The sequence below is a fragment of the Mercenaria mercenaria genome, chromosome 3 (genome assembly GCF_021730395.1).
Source record: "Mercenaria mercenaria strain notata chromosome 3, MADL_Memer_1, whole genome shotgun sequence".
Classification (NCBI taxonomy): Eukaryota; Metazoa; Mollusca; class Bivalvia; order Venerida; family Veneridae; genus Mercenaria; species Mercenaria mercenaria.
The window spans coordinates 66,566,772-66,587,645 of record NC_069363.1 but is presented as its reverse complement, the minus strand read 5'-3'; the positions used below and the strand labels follow the sequence as shown (position 1 = coordinate 66,587,645).

The window sequence follows — 20,874 nt, the reverse complement described above, 5'->3', positions numbered from 1 at the left end:
AAAATTATGCCCCTTTTCTACTTAGAACATTTGTTAAAGCTTTTGTATGTAAGCTGGTATTTAATAGCTCAATTTACATATCTGTCACAAACTGTATAGGCTTTGACCAGCTGTGTATAGAAACCTTCACAGAACATATATAGGCTCACGGCATGCATTGCCCTTTGTTTTTCCAACTAAATTTGACTCGTCATTGTTACGCTTTTGTTCTTATTGATTTTCTTGTATTTTTTATACAACTGAAAAGTATATTTCCGATTTACCTTTAATTACAGACAAGAACTTCACATGAAACACGAATGTACAGCCGTCAAAACGGATGTTTATATAAATGTCATCTTCATTGTATATATAGAGTAGATTATATCGTTTGTAACATTCCAAGCATAAAACTGGGTTTTATATATGGTTCCATATTATGTATCACTTTGTGCTCTTCTGTAATTTATAAGAACTTGTAAATTCGAGTATCAAATAACCAATGGCACCAGACCAGAAAGGAAAAAAAAACACTTCTGTTTTACCCTATCCCTATGTATGCTAGAAGAACCATGGTCATGAACGGGAAAATGCACTTCTTGTTTGTTTGTTTGGGTAGGATTTAACGCCGTTTTTCAACAGTATTTCAGTTTTGTAACGGCGGGCAGTTAACCTAGGTACCAGTGTTCTTGGATTCTGCACCAGTACAAACCTTTTCTCCGCAAGAAACTGCCAACTTCCCAACATGATTCAGAGGTGGAGGACGAATGATTTCAGACGCAATATATTTCATCAATTCGTCATGGAGAACATACGCCTCGCCCAGGTCTCGAACTCACGACCCCGAGATCCGTAAGATCTGCGCTCTCCCTACTGAGCTAAGCGGGCGGGCTAGGGAAAATGTACAAACCCATTTCAATCGCGTATTTACCCGCTAAAACGCTTAGTTCGGTAAATGGGTAATTATATACAAATTGTGTACCAGTCACATTGTCTCAATATTTCATATCGCAGAGACACTTCGCATATTTTATATGCTTTCCAAAACAAATGGATGAACTTGAAATAACACACACAAAACGACTTTATCTGTATATTAACTAACATGTATTTGTTTATCATATTTTTGATAAATACTATATATAATGCAGCAAACAGCTACTTGGTCAATACAAATGTTATAGGTTATGCATGTATCTTAATCAATAGTATATATAATATATGTTTCTCATACACGAAAACAAACATGTAGTTAATGTGCAGATGCGGCACTTTCAATATTTTCCCAATCTGTAGAAACATCCTGACAGAACGATTCAGATCGGTAATTAAAAACTTGCCAGTAGATACTATAGATACTGATAAGCATGTTGTAAAAAATATAAGATATCAAGAAAAAAATAGATGTGGCACTGAAAAAATAATAAATGTGGCATCGTGAGTTAAGTGAGAAAGTCACAAAATGGAATACATAGAACATAATTATACGAAAGTGCAAACCGGTAGGAATGAAGAAAATATACAATTGGCAAATATGATTTTAAGCTCAACTTTTTGAAATGTTTCAAATAATATAGATCTCGTCAGCGTCGTCGTCCGTGTCCGCCTCACAAAAGGTTAAAATTTTGCATGTAAGCAGGTGACCCTTTTAACTAATAATTTCAGGTAGAAGTTTTTCATGAAAGAAAGTTTTTCAGAAACGACTATGCTAAATGCACCTAGACTTCACACATGATTTGGCATCATGCGATGACCACACATGGCAAGTTCCATAACTCTAGCGTTTATTTCGTCAAAATTATGCCCCTTTTTAACTTAGAATTTCATGTTAAAGTTTTGCAATTAAGCAGGTTTCTCAGAAACTACTTTTCTAAATTCTTTCAAACTTTACAATGTCTTTGGCATCATGAGATGATCTCACTTTAGCTTTTACTTTGTCAAAATAATGCCCATTTTTAAGATAGTATTTCAGGTTTAAGTTTTGAATGTAAACAGGTTTCTCAGAAACTACTAGGCCAAAATTATGCCCGTTTTTAACATATAAACGCATTTAAGCATGTTTCTCTGGAATTATTTGACCACATGTATTCAGATTCTCCACGCGTCTTTAGCATAATATTATGATATGACCTCATGTGGCAAGTTCCATAACTCAAGATTGCTTACATTTTAGCAAAATTATGCCCCTTTTCTACTTAGAACATTTGTTAAAGCTTTTGTATGTAAGCTGGTATTTAATAGCTCAATTTAGCTGTCATCAGACAGCTTTTGTTCAACTGATAGTTCAATATGACCGAGTCTGTGCTCAAGGCGCTTATCTTGGCAGAAAAATTACGATAAAAGTGGACAGAAAAGATATTGTAAACTAAGTGATCATACTAAAGCGAAAATGAACTTGTTTTCATATAAATATTTGTTTTGATGGACTCTAACGACTGATACCAGCATATATAGCTACCGGTACTACCAATAACGTTCGCTACGTTGTGACATTTTTATGGCGAAAACACATTCACTAAATAAGAAGAGGTCATTCACTTCACAGCTGCTTCTGAGTTTGTAATCTTTATAATTGTATGATAAAGCGAGAAAAAGTCCTTACCTGATATGTTTTTTTTTAGATATTATGTCAAGTTGCATGAAATGCATTCCAGATTTTAAAAAATCGGTGGAGGCTTCACATATCCAAACATACAGGAGCGGGGAGTCCCCTCCTGCACCGGACCCCACTTGCTCACCCCTTCCAGAAAATCATGGAAATGCCCATTATTAAATGTCGTTTTTGTTTAAAGTTCCATATAAGACTTTTATTTTATTTTATGTTAAGAACATGCAATTTTTAAAGTACTTACCCAAGTAGACGTTATTAGAAAGCCACTACTTTCAATATTACACTTGACATTATAAAAGGGATGTTAGTCATATTAAAACAAAGAATTCAATAACATTTTACACTTTGTTAATCAATATACAAATCCTTGGCAATAAGCATCGAAAATAGGATTTACCAAGAAATAAACATTTTATGTTCAAACAGTCTCGTTGTATCCGTCAGGCACACGTATCGAACCTGGGTGTGTGTGTGTTTTTTTTTTTTTTATTCATTTTGGATTAGGATGAAAACAGGGTTTTAGTCTGACTAGTCTTTTTTTCATCCCAGGCCGATATAATACTCGTGCCAGTGGTTTGTATGGATGAATCATGCCGATTTAATAAAAGCCAACACTGGCAGTTAATTTCCCCTTAGCATATTATTGAAAATGCACGGAAGGCTGTCAAAATCGTACACCGTGGACTCAGAAAAATGGTTAAATCAACGAAACCATTACAAAACACAACTCTTTCTTATCTTGTGACAACAAAACAACAAACAAAATGTCTGGGATGTGACGTAAAACACTTAAAACTGATATTATAGTCCAATCGCGCAAGTCTAATTCTGGCAAAATTGAGATGTGAATTTGTGGCATGTACGTAGTGTAAAGTCATGTTAAACGTCGTTACGCAACACTATTCTGTGTCTCTATTACACGGTGCTATAGATCTACTTATTATAAGTATTATCCATTGTCTTATGTAGATCTGCATACTGTAGTTTAATATAAATTTCTTAACGGATCTACTAATATGTTAAAACACATTATCATATCCTTCCCTTTCAACTGCTTTATCTCTGTAAATCTCTATTTTGTATATATAATACATATTTCAGAAAATAGCTCATAAACGATAAATGATAAGCTATCTTTGCTATCAGTTGTTCCAGTTGTAATATAAATTCTTGTAGATTCTATCTGGTATCTGACCGTCAGGGGAGGTAACTTGAGTCACGGATTAGTACAAACAAAGAAGTATAAAATATTATTTTTATAGCTCTTTGGTAGGCCTACTAACGATTACACGTAGTTATAGATCTTTTAATTTTTCAAAATTAAATACAGTAGCCTCAAGAGTTATTTCCTATGAACAAAACAGCACATGAATGATGATAGTCGCAACTCTTTGTTCGGTCTTTGCCAGAGCAAAGAGCTATAAAAATAAATGTATTTTATAGTTCTTTGGCCAGAGGTATGCGAATCTGACTGACTATAATATAGATAAGCACTTCTGACCAGAGGCGCTCATTCGCGCCCTGCGATTCCTTTTTTTTGTGCGTCACATATTAAGCAGGTATTTTTAGACAATTGATATATGACATTCGCCATATTGTCGTTTTATCACGTGGTTCCTTTAAATAGACACTTTCTTGGAACGCGATCCAACGAGCTAAATTTAGTTTCCTTATATGGTCACGTACATATTTTGCACATGCGCAGTCAGTACCGTCGTAGTCTGGCGACATAGCAGCTTCAGTCTCTCAAAACGTCTTGGAGAAGGAAGGCATTTATTGACGGTACACAAAAGTAACTGCAAACTTACAAAGATGTGTGACGAGGAAGTGGCCGCCTTAGTAATTGATAATGGTTCTGGTATGTGTAAAGCCGGATTTGCAGGGGATGATGCTCCGAGGGCCGTTTTTCCATCTATTGTTGGCCGACCAAGACACCAGGTGAGTTCATAGCGTTTACTTCTAGACTTCTAAATGTTAAGAGATTCAAAGCAGAGTATATTTGCGGATGGAGGTATTTTTATTTACAGCCAACACGTGTTAATTTTTATTATACTCTATCCGGGGCAACCTAAGCTTATTTGCATATTGCCGGCTTTACACGTGGTTCCGGTGTTTGTTGACGTTTGGCTTTAAACTAAATTACAGCGAAATTTGGAAATATAGCTTAATGTGACTATAAATACTGTTTTAAGTAACATTTGCACAATACAGTAAATGTCTGCATCAAATATAAAAAGTCAGTCAGATTTTTAGACGAGGTGTTTGCAAGAGTCATCTTTACTGTGGTTATTGCTAAAGAGGGAGAGACCCCCTGACAAACCCAAATGCTAAAATGTGTGGGAATATTGTCTCCGACACGCGATAGTTAAGACCATAACAATGCACCGGAGACCATCAACTCGTACCTATATTTAAAAATTTTGCAGGGGGACCCACTCCCATATCTAGATTTAGTTAAAAAGCTGCTCCATGGCAGATGCTTCCCCTGGATTGAGAGACAGTCTCTATGTAAACACAGTCTCTCGTTTGAAAGACAAAATGTCTTTCGATCGAAAGACTATATTTAGCTTAAGTGTTGCAAAAAAATCATTATTAATAAGATAATTTCCTTACAGGCGCATTATCTATTCATTGAAACAACTTGTTATTTCAAATAAACTGTACAAGAAACACATTGTCATAGAAGTTTGTTTAAGCATTATAATGCTTAAGCAAAATTCCCAAATAATTTTGATTTTGAAAATTTGATAAAAGAAAGATAATTTTCTATATTTGAAATAAATTTGCGCATTCTAAAAAGAGAGTTTTAATTACTCTTTCATTGATTTTCATTGCTTAAGCTAATTTTAGTCTTTCGATCGAGAGACATTTTGTCTTTCAAACGAGAGACAATGTTTAGATCGAGAGACTGTCTCTCAATCCAGGGGAAGTCTCCAACCTGTTCATATCTCCATTTTAAAATTTTACTTGGGGGAGACCACCGACTCCCTAACACTAGCGGAGCCCCACGTACCTACTCCCACTCTGTGCAATGCACCTTGCTGGTGACTCCTTCATTCTAAACTGGTGCCCACTCCCTCCCTGTGAGAATGACAATGGAATTTTTCTGGATCTTAAAACTAATGCTATACTGTTCATACTGTTGTAGAGGCCACGTATGAATAAATTCATATAAACGTATCGTTTCTGACGGCCCTTTTCTTTGTGTTCTCCCAAATTCTTCGTTAGTAACAAATTTGTGTACATGATGCATTCTTCACATACATATTCTTATTAACTTATAGTCGTCACAATGTCACAACATTATTGATAGCAACTAGCCTTAAATTTTATTTAAATGCATTTACTGAGGGGCTGACACTACATTATCAGGTAATTCATTCCAGGTATCAATTACTCTTAGACTGAAAACACTTCTTCTCAATTCAGAGTTAGATCGTTTCTTATATAACTTATAAATGTTACCCCTAGTTCTGTTATGACCTGTCAAGGGGAAAAACTTTTCACTGTTAACTCTATCATACCCATGGACGATCTTGAACATGTGTATCATGTCTCCCCTAAGCCTTCTATATTCCAGAGTGGGATAGCCCAACAACCTTAACTTTTCGCAATATTCTCTGTTACCTAAATCTGCTATGAGCCTAGTCATATATATTACAAGATTTAGTTATATATCCCATTCATGACCTCTTTGGCCTGTTAACAGTACTATAAAATCTTAAATGAAACTGACTAGGTGTGTTCTGTCATTTCAGAAATTTACTAGTTACTAGAAAAAATTCATTCCATGTTTTAAGCTGCATTCAACTTGGTGCTTTTAGGAATAGAGGATAGCTAACTGTATTTTCCTGCATTCCAATTCAAAGAAAAAAAATTTCTGTATATCGGAAGGAAAATGTCTTGTTCTTTTCAAACAGTCTAGTTTCTAATTGAAATTCAGTCTGTTTTTAGCTCACCTGAGCACGAAGTGAGCTTTTGTGATCACCCTGTGTCCGTCGTCAACAGTTTGACTGTTAACACTCTAGAGGTCACAATTTTGGCCCGATCTTAATGAAACTTTATCAGAATGTTACCCTCAACAAAATCTTGGATAAGTTTGATATTGGGTCATCTGGGGTCAAAAACTAGGTCACCAGGTCAAATCAAAGGAAAAGCTTGTTAACACTCTAGAGGTCACAATTTTGGCCCAATCTTAATGAAACTTGGTCAAAGTGTTACCCTCAATAAAGTCTTGGATAAGTTTGATATTGGGTCATCTTGGGTCTAAAACTAGGTCACCAGGTCAAATCAAAGGAAAGCTTGTTAACACTAGAGGTCACAATTTTGGCCCAATCTTAATGAAACTTGGTCAGAATGTTACCCTCAGTAAAATCTTGGACAAATTTGATATTGGGTCATCTGGGGTCAAAAATTAGGTCACCAGGTCAAATCAAAGGAAAGGCTTGTTAACGCTCTAGAGGTCACAATTTTGGCCCAATCTTAGAATTTTACCCTAAATAAAATCTTGGGACGAGTTTGATATTTGGTCATCTGGGGTCAAAAACCAGGTCAAATTAAAGGAAAAGCTTGTTAACAGTCTTTAGAGGTCACAATTTTGGCCCAATCTTAATGAAACTTGGTCAGAATATTACACTCAATAAAATCTTGGACGAGTTTGGTATTGGGTCATCTGGGGTCAAAAACTAGGTCATCAGGTCAAATCAAAGGAAAGGCTTGTTAACATACTCGAGGTCACAATTTTGGCCCAATCTTAATGAAAGTTGGTCAGAATGTTATCCTCAATAAAATCTTGGAAGAGTTTGATATTGGACTATCTGGGGTTAAAAACTAGGTCACCAGGTGAAATCAAAGGAAAAGCTTGTTAACACTGTAGAGGTCACATTTATGACTGTATCTTCATGAATCTTGGTCAGAATGTTAATCTTGATGGTCTTAAGGTCCAGTTTGAATCTGGGTCATGTAGGATCAAAAACTAGGTCAACGGGTCAAATCAAAGGAAAAGCTAGTTGACACTGTAGAGACCTCATTTATGACCATATCTTAATGAAACTTGGTCAGAATGTTGATCTTGGATGATTTCAAATCTTGGTCAGGTGGGGTCAAATACTAGGTAACTAGGTCAGATCAAAGGAAAAGCTTGTTAACACTCTAGAGGCCACATTGATGACTATCTTCATGAAACTTGGTCAGAATGTAAATCTTAATGATATTTAGGTCAAGTTCGAATCTGGGCCATATTGAGTCAGAAACTAGGGCACCGGGTCAAATCAAAGGAAGAGCTAGTTAACACTTTAGAGATCATATTTATGACCATATCTTGATGATCTTTAGGTCAGTAGGTCAGTAGAGCAATACAGGACCTTCATGGCCCACTTGTTAATTGAAATTCATGTGTTTTTCTCTCCTTAATTGCCATTGTTTACATATGTGCAGATTTAGTGTTTACAGGCTTTGGTCATTGTTTCAATTATTAGTTTAAAATCCACGTCCGAACAAACTTGCCTGGATTTTCAGAATAATAATATATACTCTTAAATATTCATATAATAACACATTAATATTAAATATAACAACAAGCAAACATTTAAAATGTATGGACGGAATATTTTGTCTGTATTTAACATTATTTTGATCATTGATTAATCTCTACATTATTCGTAGTTTAGTTGGCATATTTTTGTTTGCACTCATGTTCTACTTTGTTCTATTTCAGGGTGTCATGGTTGGTATGGGACAAAAAGACAGCTATGTTGGTGATGAAGCCCAGAGCAAGAGAGGTATCCTAACCCTAAAATACCCCATTGAACACGGTATTGTCACCAACTGGGATGATATGGAGAAGATCTGGCATCATACTTTCTACAATGAACTTCGTGTTGCCCCCGAAGAACACCCAGTACTTCTTACAGAAGCCCCACTTAATCCAAAGGCCAACCGAGAAAAGATGACCCAGATCATGTTCGAGACCTTTAATACTCCTGCCATGTATGTCGCTATCCAGGCTGTTTTGTCTCTTTATGCCTCTGGTCGTACCACTGGTATTGTGATGGACTCTGGTGATGGTGTATCACACACTGTGCCTATCTATGAAGGATACGCCCTTCCCCATGCCATCTTGAGATTGGATTTGGCTGGTAGAGATTTAACCGATTATTTGATGAAGATCCTTACTGAGCGTGGTTACTCCTTCACCACAACGGCCGAGAGAGAAATTGTTAGAGACATTAAAGAAAAATTATGCTATGTAGCTTTGGACTTTGAGCAAGAAATGCAGACTGCTGCTTCATCAAGTTCATTGGAGAAGAGCTACGAACTCCCAGACGGTCAGGTAATCACCATTGGTAATGAGAGATTTCGTTGTCCAGAGGCCATGTTCCAGCCATCTTTCCTTGGTATGGAATCTGCCGGTATCCATGAAACTACATACAACAGTATTATGAAATGTGATGTTGATATCCGTAAAGACTTGTATGCTAACACAGTATTATCTGGTGGTTCAACTATGTACCCAGGTATTGCCGACAGAATGCAGAAGGAAATCACCGCACTTGCGCCATCCACCATGAAAATAAAAATTATTGCTCCACCAGAGAGAAAATACTCTGTATGGATCGGTGGTTCTATCCTTGCTTCACTGTCCACCTTCCAACAGATGTGGATCAGCAAACAGGAATATGATGAATCTGGACCATCCATTGTACACAGGAAGTGCTTCTAAACTGGACAATCATGACACTGATAACTTTCCATAATGTCGCATGTTTTTGTGTTCATTGAAGGAAAATGTCATTGCTAGTCATCAAAGTTGAGTTATAGTTGTGTTGACTAAAGTTTTGGACGTACAGGTTTTTAAGTATTGGTGCTGCACGAGATTATTCACGAGATCTGATACATAATTCCACAAGTTTTAATTATTGGATTCAGTGTAATGTTGTCTTGAGAGACAATTTGTTAAGTTGCCTTTGGCCTCAGAGCAGGTTACTAGTTCATTAAGTGATTAAAAAGAAAAATTCAGAACTGTTCATTTTCCTAGCGCACTTTGCCACTACAAATATTAGAAAAACAAATGCATTCATGATGGCCCTGTTTCTCTTTGTGGCCAACCAAGGTGACCTTTCAGTATCATTCACGAGTATAAAAATAACTTTGCAGATTAAACATTTTTAGCTCGCCTGTCACATAGTGACAAGGTGAGCTTTTGTGATCGCCTGTTGTCCATCCACAATTTCTTGTGAACACAATAGTGACCACATTTTGCAATGGATTTTAATCAAACTTACACACAACTTGTATTGGCATAATATCTCGGTTCCTTCTGAAAACTGGCCAGCCCCCATCATGGGTTCCAGAGTTATGGCCCCTTAAAGGACCAAAATTTGCTATTTTGGCTTTTGTAGCCGTATAGAGACCAGGGCTCTGGAAGTTTCGATCGATCCGAAACGAAAATCACGACATCGGTGCTACTCCACCCACCATATTACATATAAACTATATTTGTAAAACATGATGGAGTAAAGAAATAGGTATATCGTGCATTAGAAATGATTTACAATGAGCACTCTGCCACGGACCAAATGTGTACGTTAGTGAAAGCTGAGATCGAATTTCCCTTGCGTATAATATCAAAGGTCACGTGGGTTGGCCGTCCTACAATCTACACGGATAATTCATTTCATTGGTATTGTACTTCAATAAACAACTACGTTTTTTAGCTCTACTTTTCGAAGAAAAAATAGAGCTGTTGCACTTGCCCCGGCATCTGCGTCGCTGTTGGTTCAAGATATTTACTTGAAACTTAAAATAGTTATTTACTATCAAAGTCTACTTCAGGAGAAATAATTCCCATAGCTCTGGTTTGAATTTTGGCAAGAGTTGTGCCCTGTTTTAACTTGGAATTTTTGGATTAAATTTTTGATAAAAGTCGAATATCTCTGTTGCTAACAAAGCTATTGACTTGAAAATTAAAATGGTTATCTACTATCAAAGTCTACACCAGGAGAAACAATCCCCATAACTCTGATTTGAATTTTGATGGAGTTATTCCCCTTTTGACTTAGAATTTTTTTGTTAAAGTTCCTGAAATTCAAAAATCTCTGTAACTATCAAAGCTATTGACTTGAAACTTAAAATAGTTATTAACTATCAAAGTTGGAGAAACAATCCCCATATGTTGTAGGAGTTATGCCCCTTTTTAACTTAGAATGTTTGTTTAAAGTTTTTACTGGCAAAGCTCGAATTTTGAGTAGAGCACTGAGAAAAGTCGAGCGCATCGTCTTACTGACGGCTCTTGTTACCTCATCTGTCGCGTAGTGACGGAGAACTTTTGTGAACGCCTGTAGTACGTCCGTCCATCCACAATTTCCTTGTGAACATGAAAGAGACCACATTTTGTATTCCATTTTAATCAAACTTGCACACAATATCTCAGTTCCTATCGAAAACTGGCCAGATCCCATCATTGGTTGCAGAGTGGCCCCTTAAAGGGCCAAAAAATTTTATTTTTTTTTTTGGCTTGTGAACACGATAGAGACGACATTTTGCAATCAACTTTAATCAAACTTTCACACAACTTGTATTGGCATAATATCTTGGTTCATTTGAAAACTGGCCAGATAAAAATTCGCTATTTTGGCTTTTGCAGCCATATAGAGACTTCATTTATGGTTTGATTTGATCTTGCAAAATATCTTTAAAAAAATAAATCTTGGATTCCATGATGAATCTGTCGGATTCAGTCATAGGTTCCGAGTTACGGCCCCTGAAAAGAGCCAAAATTTGGTAATTTTTCCTTGTGAAGATGACAGAAGTGACATTTTGTATTTGATTTTAACCGAACTTATACATAACTTGCGTCACAATAGGATCTCGGTTCCTTTCGAAAACTTGCTAGATTCCGTCATGGGTTCCAGAGTTTCTGACCCTGAGGTTTCATTTATGCTTTGGTTTGATCAAACTTGTACAGAATGATTATCTTGATGATCTCTAGACCTGGGTCATGTCTGGTCGAAAACTAGGTCATCAGGCCATATCAAAGGAAAAGCTTGTTAACAACCTAGAGGCCACATTTATGACCCTATCTTCATGAAACTGGGTCAGAATGTTTATCTTGAGGATTTCTAGGCCAAATTTGAAACTGGGTCATATGGGATCAGAAACTAGGTCATTGAGTCAATTCTAAGGAAAAGTAACACTTTAGGCCACATTTATGACCCTATCTTCATGAAACTTGGTCAGAATGTTTTCTCTTGATTCCTAGGCCAGGTTCGAAACTGGGTCATATGGGGTCAAAAACTAGGTCACCCAGTCAAATCAAAGGAAAAGCTTGTTAACACTCGTGTTCATTTGATGTGCATGAAACTTGGTCAGAATGTTTGTCTGCATGAAATATCTTATGAATTTTTATTTGGGTCATATGGGGTCAAAAACAAAGTCACCAGGTTAAATCAAGGTATAAGCTTGTTTACACCCAAGGGGGCTCATTTTTATGCCCCCGGCATCTACTGATGCAGGAGGCATATAGTGATCGTCCTGTCCGTTCGTACGAGGTTAACCAAATGGGACTGTTTCGTCTAGAATCAATACCCCTTACTAGAATGACTTGATACTAATGCAGATGTAACCTGTGACCATTCCTCATCTTCAGACATCAACTGACCTCAGTTTGACCTTGACCTCATTTTGGACTTAGGTTGCTTTATATGGGCCATCTCTTGTTAACCAAATGGGACCGCTCGTCTAGCATCATACCCTTACTGAAAGACTTGATACTAATACAGATGTAACCTGAGACCATTCTCATCTTCGGACATCACCTGACCTCAGTTGACCTTGAACTTGACTTGTTTTGGACTTTGGTTGCTTGTATTGACAAGGATGCCACCAGGGGCATCAAGCGTTTATTGAACGCAGCTTCTTGTTGTTTCTGTCTTCATAAATTTTGGTCAGAATGTTTATCATGAAGTCTTGGATGATTTCAAGATCTGGGTCACGTGGGGTCAGAAATTGGGTCAAATCATAGGAAAAGCTTGTATACCCTGTAGAGGCCACTTTTTTGCTCCAATCTTCCCGAAACTTTTGTCAGAATGTTTGTTTTCATGAAAATTTACACAAGTGCGAATGTGGGGTAAAAAACTAGGCCACTAGGTTAAATCAATGAAAATGCTTGTTATGTCTCCCCCAGGAGACATATTGTTTTTGCCCTGTCCGTCCGTTCGTACGTCACACTTCATTTCCGAGCAATAACTGAGACCATTTGACCTAGAACCTTCAAACTTATAGGGTTGTAGGGCTGCTAGAGTAGATGACCCCTATGTTTTTGGGGTCACCCCGTAAAGGTCAAGGTCACAGGGGCCTGAACATGAAAACCATTTCCGATCAATAACTAGAGAACCACTTGACCCAGAATGTTGAAACTTCATAGGATGGTTGGTCATGAAGAGTAAATGACCCCTATAGATTTTGGGGTCACTCCGTCAAAGGCCAAGGTCACAGGGGCCTGAACATTGAAAACCATTTCCGACAAATAACTAGAGAACCACTTGACCCAGAATGTTGAAACTTCATAGGATGATTGGTCATGAAGAGTAGATGACCCCTATTGATTTTGGGGTCACTCCGTCAAAGGTCAAGGTCACAGGGGCCTGATCATTGAAAACCATTTCCGATCAATAACTAGAGAACCACTTGACCCAGAATGTTGAAACTTCATAGGATGATTGGTCATGAAAAGTAGATGACCCCTATTGATTTTGGGGTCACTCTGTCAAAGGTCAAGGTCACAGGGGCCTGAACATTAAAAACCATTTCCAATCAATAACTTGAGAACCACCTGACCCAGAATGTTGAAACTTGATAGGATGATTGGTCATAAAGAGTAGATGACCCTTATTGATTATGGGATCACTCTGTCAAAGGTCAAGGTCACAGGGGCCTGAACACTGAAAACCATTTCTGATCAATAACTAGAGAACCACTTGACCCAGAATGTTGAAACTTCATAGGATGATTGTACATGCAAAGTAGATGACCCCTATTGATTTTGGGGTCACTCCATTAAAGGTCAAGGTCACAGGGACCTGAACATTGAAAACCATTTCCGGTCAGTAACTTGAGAAACACTTGACCCAGAATGTTGAAACTTAATAGGATGATTGATCATAAAGAGTAGATGACCCCTAACGATTTTGGGGCCACTCTGTTAAAGGTCAAGGCCACAGGGGCCTGAACATGGAAAACCATTTCCAATCAATAACTTGAGAACCTCTCGACCCAGAATGTTGAAACTTCATAGGATGATTGTTCATGCAGAGTAAATGACCCTTATTGTTTTTTGGGTCACTCCGTTAAAGGTCAAGGTCTCAGGAGCCTGAACATTGATAACCAGTTCCGATCAATAACTTGAGAACCAACATGCGTAGTAGATGACCCCTATTGATTTTGGGGTCAGTCTATTAAAGGTCAAGGTCACAGTGGTCTGTTCATGTAAAATCATTTTTTGGAAATAACTTGAGAACCACTTGACCTACAATGTTGAAACTTAATAGGATGATTGGACATGCAGAGTAGATGACCCCTATTTTTTTGAGGTCACTTGATCAAAGGTCAAGGTCACAGGAGCCTGAACAGTGACTTGAGAACCACTAGGCCACGAGTGTTGAAATTTAGCGGGATGACTGGACATGCCAAGTAGATGATCCCTATTGCAGCCAACCATCAGTGTCTCTTTGACTTTCACTCCTGACCCCTTTTGACTTCTTGCCTATAGGACTTTGCATTGGGGGAGACATGCGCTTTTTTACAAAAGCATTTTCTAGTTTACACTTGAGAGGCAAAGTTTTTGGTCCAGTTTTAATGAAAATTGGTTAGAATATTCGTCCCTATGAAATCAGTTGGTAAAACATGTTTACACTGTTACGGTGTGTTACTCATGTGAGTGACCTAGGGCCATCTTGGCCCTCTTGTATAAAGTCATATGTTCCCTTCTGAAGTTAACAAAATTTTATTTTGAAACATTTTTTAAAGCCCGATTTGATAAACTGGCCGATTGGCCACTCCGTCATTTGGGGTTTGCCAGTCCATTTTTTAGCTCACCTGAGCCAAAGGCTCATGGTGAGCTTTTGTGACCGCTCAGTGTTCATCCTGTGTTGTGTGTCCGTCAACATTTTTTACAAAAAACTTGAAAACCACTGGACAGAATTACACCAGACTTCACAGGAAAGATCCTTTCCTGGTCCCCTTTCAAAATTGTTCAAAGAATTTAATTCCATTTGGAAAAACTTTAAAAATCTTCTTGTCCAAAACCGCAAGGCGTAGAGCATTTGTTTGGCATGTGACATCATCATCTGGTTCTCTATCAAGATTATTCAAATTGTGCCCCTGGGGTGAAAAGAGGCCCTGCCCTGGGGGTCACAAGTTTTACATAGACTTGCACAGTAAAAAAAACTTTAAAAATCTTGTCTAAAACCACAAGACCTAGGCCTTTGATATTTTGTATATAGCATTGCCTTGTGGTCCTGTACCAAAATTGTTCAAATTATGCTCCTGGGGTGAAAAGAGGCCCAGCCCCGGGGGGTCTCAAGTTTTACATAGACATATATAGGAAAAAACTTTAAAAATCTTCTTGCCTTAAACTGCATGGCCTAGGCTTTTGATATTTAGCCCACCATCATCATGATGGTGGGCTATTCAAATCACTCTGCGTCCGTGGTCCGTCTGTCCGTTAACAATTTCTCGTTATCGCATCTTCTCGGAAACTACTGGGGGGATTTTGACCAAACTTTGTCAGAATGATGTATTGGTACCCTAGTTGTGTCCCCCTGAAAATCATACTGGTTCAACAATCGTTTAGTGAGTTATGGCCCTTTGTTTATTTCTATAATATACATATATTTATATAGGGAAAAACTTTCAAAATCTTTTTGTCCAAAACCACAGAGCCTAGGGCTTTGATATTTGGTATGAAGCATCATCTAGTGGTCCTCTACCAAGATGATTCAAATTCTTTCCCTGGGGTCAAATATGGCCCCGCCCCGGGGGTCACATGGTTTATATAGACTTGTCTAGGGAAAAACTTCGAAAAACCTCTTATTCAAAACAACAGGGCCTAGGGCTTTGATATTTTGTGTGACATCATCAAGTGGTCTTCTAGTAAGATTGTTCAAATTATCCCCCTAGGGTCAATATGGCCCCGCCTGGGGTCACATGGTTCATATAGACTTATATAGGAAGCTTTTAAAATCTTCTTGTCAAACCACAACATTCAATTTGGACCACAGTGGTTTGAGTCAAATAAACCTTGACACGGTTACTTGATTGACTAGTGAAACTTTTAAATCTTCTTTCAAGCTAATCAACTTCAATTTGGACACATGTATGGTTTTGGTGAAAAACCTTGACCTTGACCATTTGACCTAGTGACCTACTTTCCATTTCTCAGTACAGCTTCAAATTTGGACACATGCATAGTTTTGTGCCTGAAAAAATTTGCCTTGATTGACCTGTGACCTACTTTCAATTTTTAACTACAGCTTCAAATTTGACACATGCATAGTTTTGTGTACAAATGAAATTTGTCCTTGAATTTGACTAGGTGACCTACTTTCAATTTCTCAAGCTACAGCTTTCAATTGATGCCACATGCAAGTTTGTGTACAAAGAATTTGTCCTTGATAGAATGATCTGTGAATTTGAACACTCAAGAAGTTCAATTTGGTCCACATCACCAGTGCTTTTTTAGCTACTGAAATGCAATTTTACTGACGCTGAGCCATAGCGTCTTGGCCTCCAGCTGGCAACATTTAGTGTGTATGCAAGATCACCTGTATTTTTCATTTATCTTCATGAATATTGGTCAGAATGATAATTTTGAATTACCAGTTCGAAATGGGTAATCGGGTCAAAACTAGTGTCACTGGTCATCAAAATAAACTTGTGTATGCGATAGAGGCGGTATTTTTCAATTAATCTTCATGAATATTGGTCAGAATGATAACTCTTGATGAAATCTAGGCCGAGTTCGAAAATGGGTATCTCGGGTCAAAAACTAGGTCACTAGGTCAAATCAAGAAAAACCTTGTGTATGCGATAGAGGCGGTATTTTTCAATTAATCTTCATGAATTTGGTCAGAATGATAACTTGATGAAATCTAAGCCGAGTTCGAAAATGGGTCATCTCGGGTCAAAAACTAGGTCACTAGGTCAAATCAAAGAAAAACCTTGTGTATGCGATAGAGGCTGTATTTTTCAATTCTTCTTCATGAATATTGGTCAGAATGATAACCTTGATGAAATCTAGGCCGAGTTCGAAAATGGGTCATCTCGGGTCAAAAACTAGGTCACTAGGTCAAATCAAAGAAAAACCTTGTGTATGCGATAGAGGCTGTATTTTTCAATTGATCTTCATGAATTTTGGTCAGAATGATTGCCTTGATGAAATCTAGGCCGAGTTCGAAAATGGGTCATCTCGGGTCAAAAACTAGGTCACTAGGTCAAATCAAAGAAAAACCTTGTGTATGCGATAGAGGCGGTATTTTTCAATTGATCTTCATGAATTTTGGTCAGAATGATAACCTTGATGAAATTTAGACCAAGTTCGAAAATAGGTCATCTGGGGTCAAAAACTAGGTCACTAGGTCATATCACGTAAAAACCTTGTGTATGCGATAGAGGCTGTATTTTTCAATTGATCTTCATGAATTTTGGTCAGAATGATTACCTTGATGAAATTTAGACCAAGTTCGAAAATAGGTCATCTGGGGTCAAAAACTAGGTCACTAGGTCAAATCAAAGAAAAACCTTGTGTATGCAGTAGAGGCTGTATTTTTCAACTGATCTTCATGAAATTTAGCCAGAATGATTACCTTGATAAAATCTAGGCCGTGTTCGAAAATGGGTCATCTCGGGTCAAAAACTAGGTCACTAGGTCAAATCGAAGAAAAACATTGTGTATGCAATAGAGGATGTATTTTTCAATTGATCTGTATGAAATTTGGTCAGAATGATTGTCTTGATGAAATCTAGGTCGATTTTGAATATGGGTTATCTGAGGTCAAAAACTAGGTCACTAGGTCAAATTAAAGAAAAATCTTGTGTATGCGATAGAGACTGTTTTTTTCAATTGATTTTTATGAAATTTGGTCAGGTTGATTGCCTTAATGAAATCTAGGTCGAATTTGAATATGGGTCATCTGAGGTCAAAAACTAGGTCACTTGGTCAAATCAAAGAAAAAACTTGTGTATGTGATAGAGGCTGTATTTTTCAGTTGATCTTCATGAATTTTGGTCAGAATGATTGCCTTGATAAAATCTAGGTCGAGTTTGAACATGGGTCATCTAGGGTCAAAAACTAGGTCATATCTAAGAAAATGCTTGTTTTATCGCAAGAGACCAATTTTTTGGTCCAATCTTAATGAAAATTGGTCATAATATTTGTTTCCTTGAAATCTCTAGGTCAAACATGTTTTACACTGTTATGGAGTGTTTCTTAGGTGAGCGACCTAGGGCCATCTTGGCCCTCTTGTTTAAGTTACAGCTTAGAAATTTAAACCACATGTATAATTTTTGATACAGATTTCAATGCTCATCTTAAATAGTCTTAATCATGACCTACTGACCAACTTTCTTGTTTTTTAAGGTACGGTTTAGTAATTTGGACCACGTGCATAACTTTTGATACAGATTTCAATACTCATCTTTAATATTCTTAAACCTGACCTACAGACCTACTTTCTTGTTTTTGAAGCTACAGCAAAGAGATTTTTACCACCTATATAATTTTTCATACAGATTTCAGTAGTTATCTTAAATTATCTTTACTGTGAACCTATATACTCGCCTACTTTTTGTTAGCTCACCTGAGCAATGCTCAGGTGAGTTTTTCTGATCGCTCAATGTCCGTCGTCTGTCGTCCGTCTGTCAACATTTAGCTTGTGTATGCGATAGAGGCTGTATTTTTCAATTAATCTTCATGAATATTGGTCAGAATGATAACCTTGAGGAAATCTAGGCCGAGTTCGAAAATGGGTCATCTCGGGTCAAAAACTAGGTCACTAGGTCAAATCAAAGAAAAACCTTGTGTATGCGATAGAGGCTGTATTTTTCAATTAATCTTCATGAATATTGGTCAGAATGATAACCTTGATGAAATCTAGGCCGAGTTCGAAAATGGGTCAAAAACTAGGTCACTAGGTCAAATCAAAGAAAAACCTTGTGTATGGGATAGAGGCTGTTTTTTTCGATTGATCTTCATGAATATTGGTCAGAACAATTGCCTTGATGAAATCTAGGCCGAGTTTGAAAATGGGTCATCTCAGATCAAAAACTAGGTCACTAGGTCAAATCAAAGAAAAACCTTGTGTATGCAATAGAGGTTGTATTTTTCAATTATTCTTCATGAATATTGGTCAGAATGATAACCTTGATGAAATCTAGGCCGACTTCGAAAATGGGTCATCTGGGGTCAAAAACTAGGTCACTAGGTCAAATCAAAGAAAAACCTTCTGTATGCGATAGAGGCTGTATTTTTCAATTGATCTTCATGAATATTGGTCAGAATGATTGCCTTGATGAAATCTAGGCCGAGTTTGAAAATGGGTCATCTCGGGTCAAAAACTAGGTCACTAGGTCAAATCAAAGAAAAACCTTGTGTATGCGATAGAGGCGGTATTTTTCAATTGATCTTCATGAATTTTGGTCAGAATGATTACCTTGATGAAATCTAGGCCGAGTTCGAAAATGGGTCATCTGGGATCAAAAACTAGGTCACTAGGTCAAATCAAGGAAAAACCTTGTGTATGCGATAGAGGCTGTATTTTTCAACTGATCTTCATGAAATTTAGCCAGAATGATTACCTTGATAAAATCTAGGCCGAGTTCGAAAATGGGTCATCTGGGGTCAAAAACTAGGTCACTAGGTCAAATGGAAAAAAAAACGTGTATGCAATAGAGGATGTAGTTTTCAATTGATCTTCATGAAATTTGCTCAGAGTGATTGCCTTGATGAAATCTAGGTCGAGTTTGAATATGGGGTATCTGAGGTCAAAAACTAGGTCACTAGGTCAAATTAAAGAAAAATCTTGTGTATGGGATAGAGACTGTTTTTTTCAATTGATTTTTATGAAATCTGGTCAGGATGATTGCCTTATTGAAATCTAGGTCGAATTTGAATATGGGTCATCTGAGGTCAAAAACTAGGTCATTTGGTCAAATCAAAGAAAAAACTTGTGTATGTGATAGAGGCTGTATTTTTCAATTGATTTTCATGAATTTTGGTCAGAATGATTGCCTTGATAAAATCTAGATAGAGTTTGAACATGGGTCATCTAGGGTCAAAAACTAGGTCATATCTAAGAAAATGCTTGTTTTATCGCAAGAGACCAATTTTTTGGTCCAATCTTAATGAAAATTGGTCAGAATATTTGTTTCCATGAAATCACTAGGTCAAACATGTTTTACACTGTTATGGTGTGTTTCTTAGGTGAGCGACCTAGGGCCATCTTGGCCCTCTTGTTTTTGAAGCTTTAGCAAAGAAATTTGTTCAAGCAAGCAACTAAACTCAGGTGAGCAATATAGGGCCATCATGGCCATCTTGTTTCAAGTTGTGTAAAACAGTTCAGTTGTAAATTAATGTTAATATCTGAAGTTACCGGCTTACCTTGTTTACAACAATATACTAGTAGTGTGTTTAAGAAAATGGAGCTGTAACGAAAATCATCAAATTACGTAATCTCCATATGCTTTTTCAGCATTTATTCGTTTTTCATGGAAAGTTAAGCTATAATTACGTCCACAGAATATCGAATTGCTTCCAAATACATAATTGCACGGAAATTGCAGAGTAAAGTACTCCTGAACAGAGAAATGTTTCAAAATGTGTAAAGCATAAGAAACACTTTCAAAATAATAATTGAATGATGACTATAACAAGTCTACCTATGTTGTTACACATATATAATTCCATTTTAACTTTCTTAGCTCGTCTGAACTTTGTTCAATGTGAGCTTTTAGTATAGGTGGATAGTCCAGCCTCCTACATCAACATGTTTACTTAAACATCTGCTCTGAAACTACTGGTTACAATTACACTAAACTTGGTCAGTGGCATCCAGGCATGGACCTCTATCTAGATTGATCAAATGGTTCACCTTGCATAAGTTATTAAGTATTCAGGGTATTGATTTCAAACTTTGGATGTAGGTAGGTGGTGATTAGATGAAACGCAGAGTGCATGAAACAGGATGATAGGTCCAAGGTCAAGGTCAAATTTGTCCATATTTCGTGTCCAG

At 37.3% G+C, this 20,874-nt stretch overlaps 1 protein-coding gene across 1 annotated transcript in view; it reads left to right on the top strand.

Annotated features, from left to right (window-relative positions):
* The first annotated feature begins 4,308 nt into the window (after positions 1 to 4,308).
* LOC123524499 (actin-2-like) overlaps positions 4,309 to 20,874 on the top strand; it is a 30,906-nt gene continuing 14,340 nt past the window's right edge. The window contains exons 1-2 of the mRNA XM_045302749.2: positions 4,309 to 4,528; positions 8,307 to 9,051. Coding sequence (XP_045158684.1) covers positions 4,403 to 4,528; positions 8,307 to 9,051 — 871 coding nt within the window. The 5' untranslated portion in view covers positions 4,309 to 4,402. The remainder of the gene's footprint in view (positions 4,529 to 8,306; positions 9,052 to 20,874) is intronic.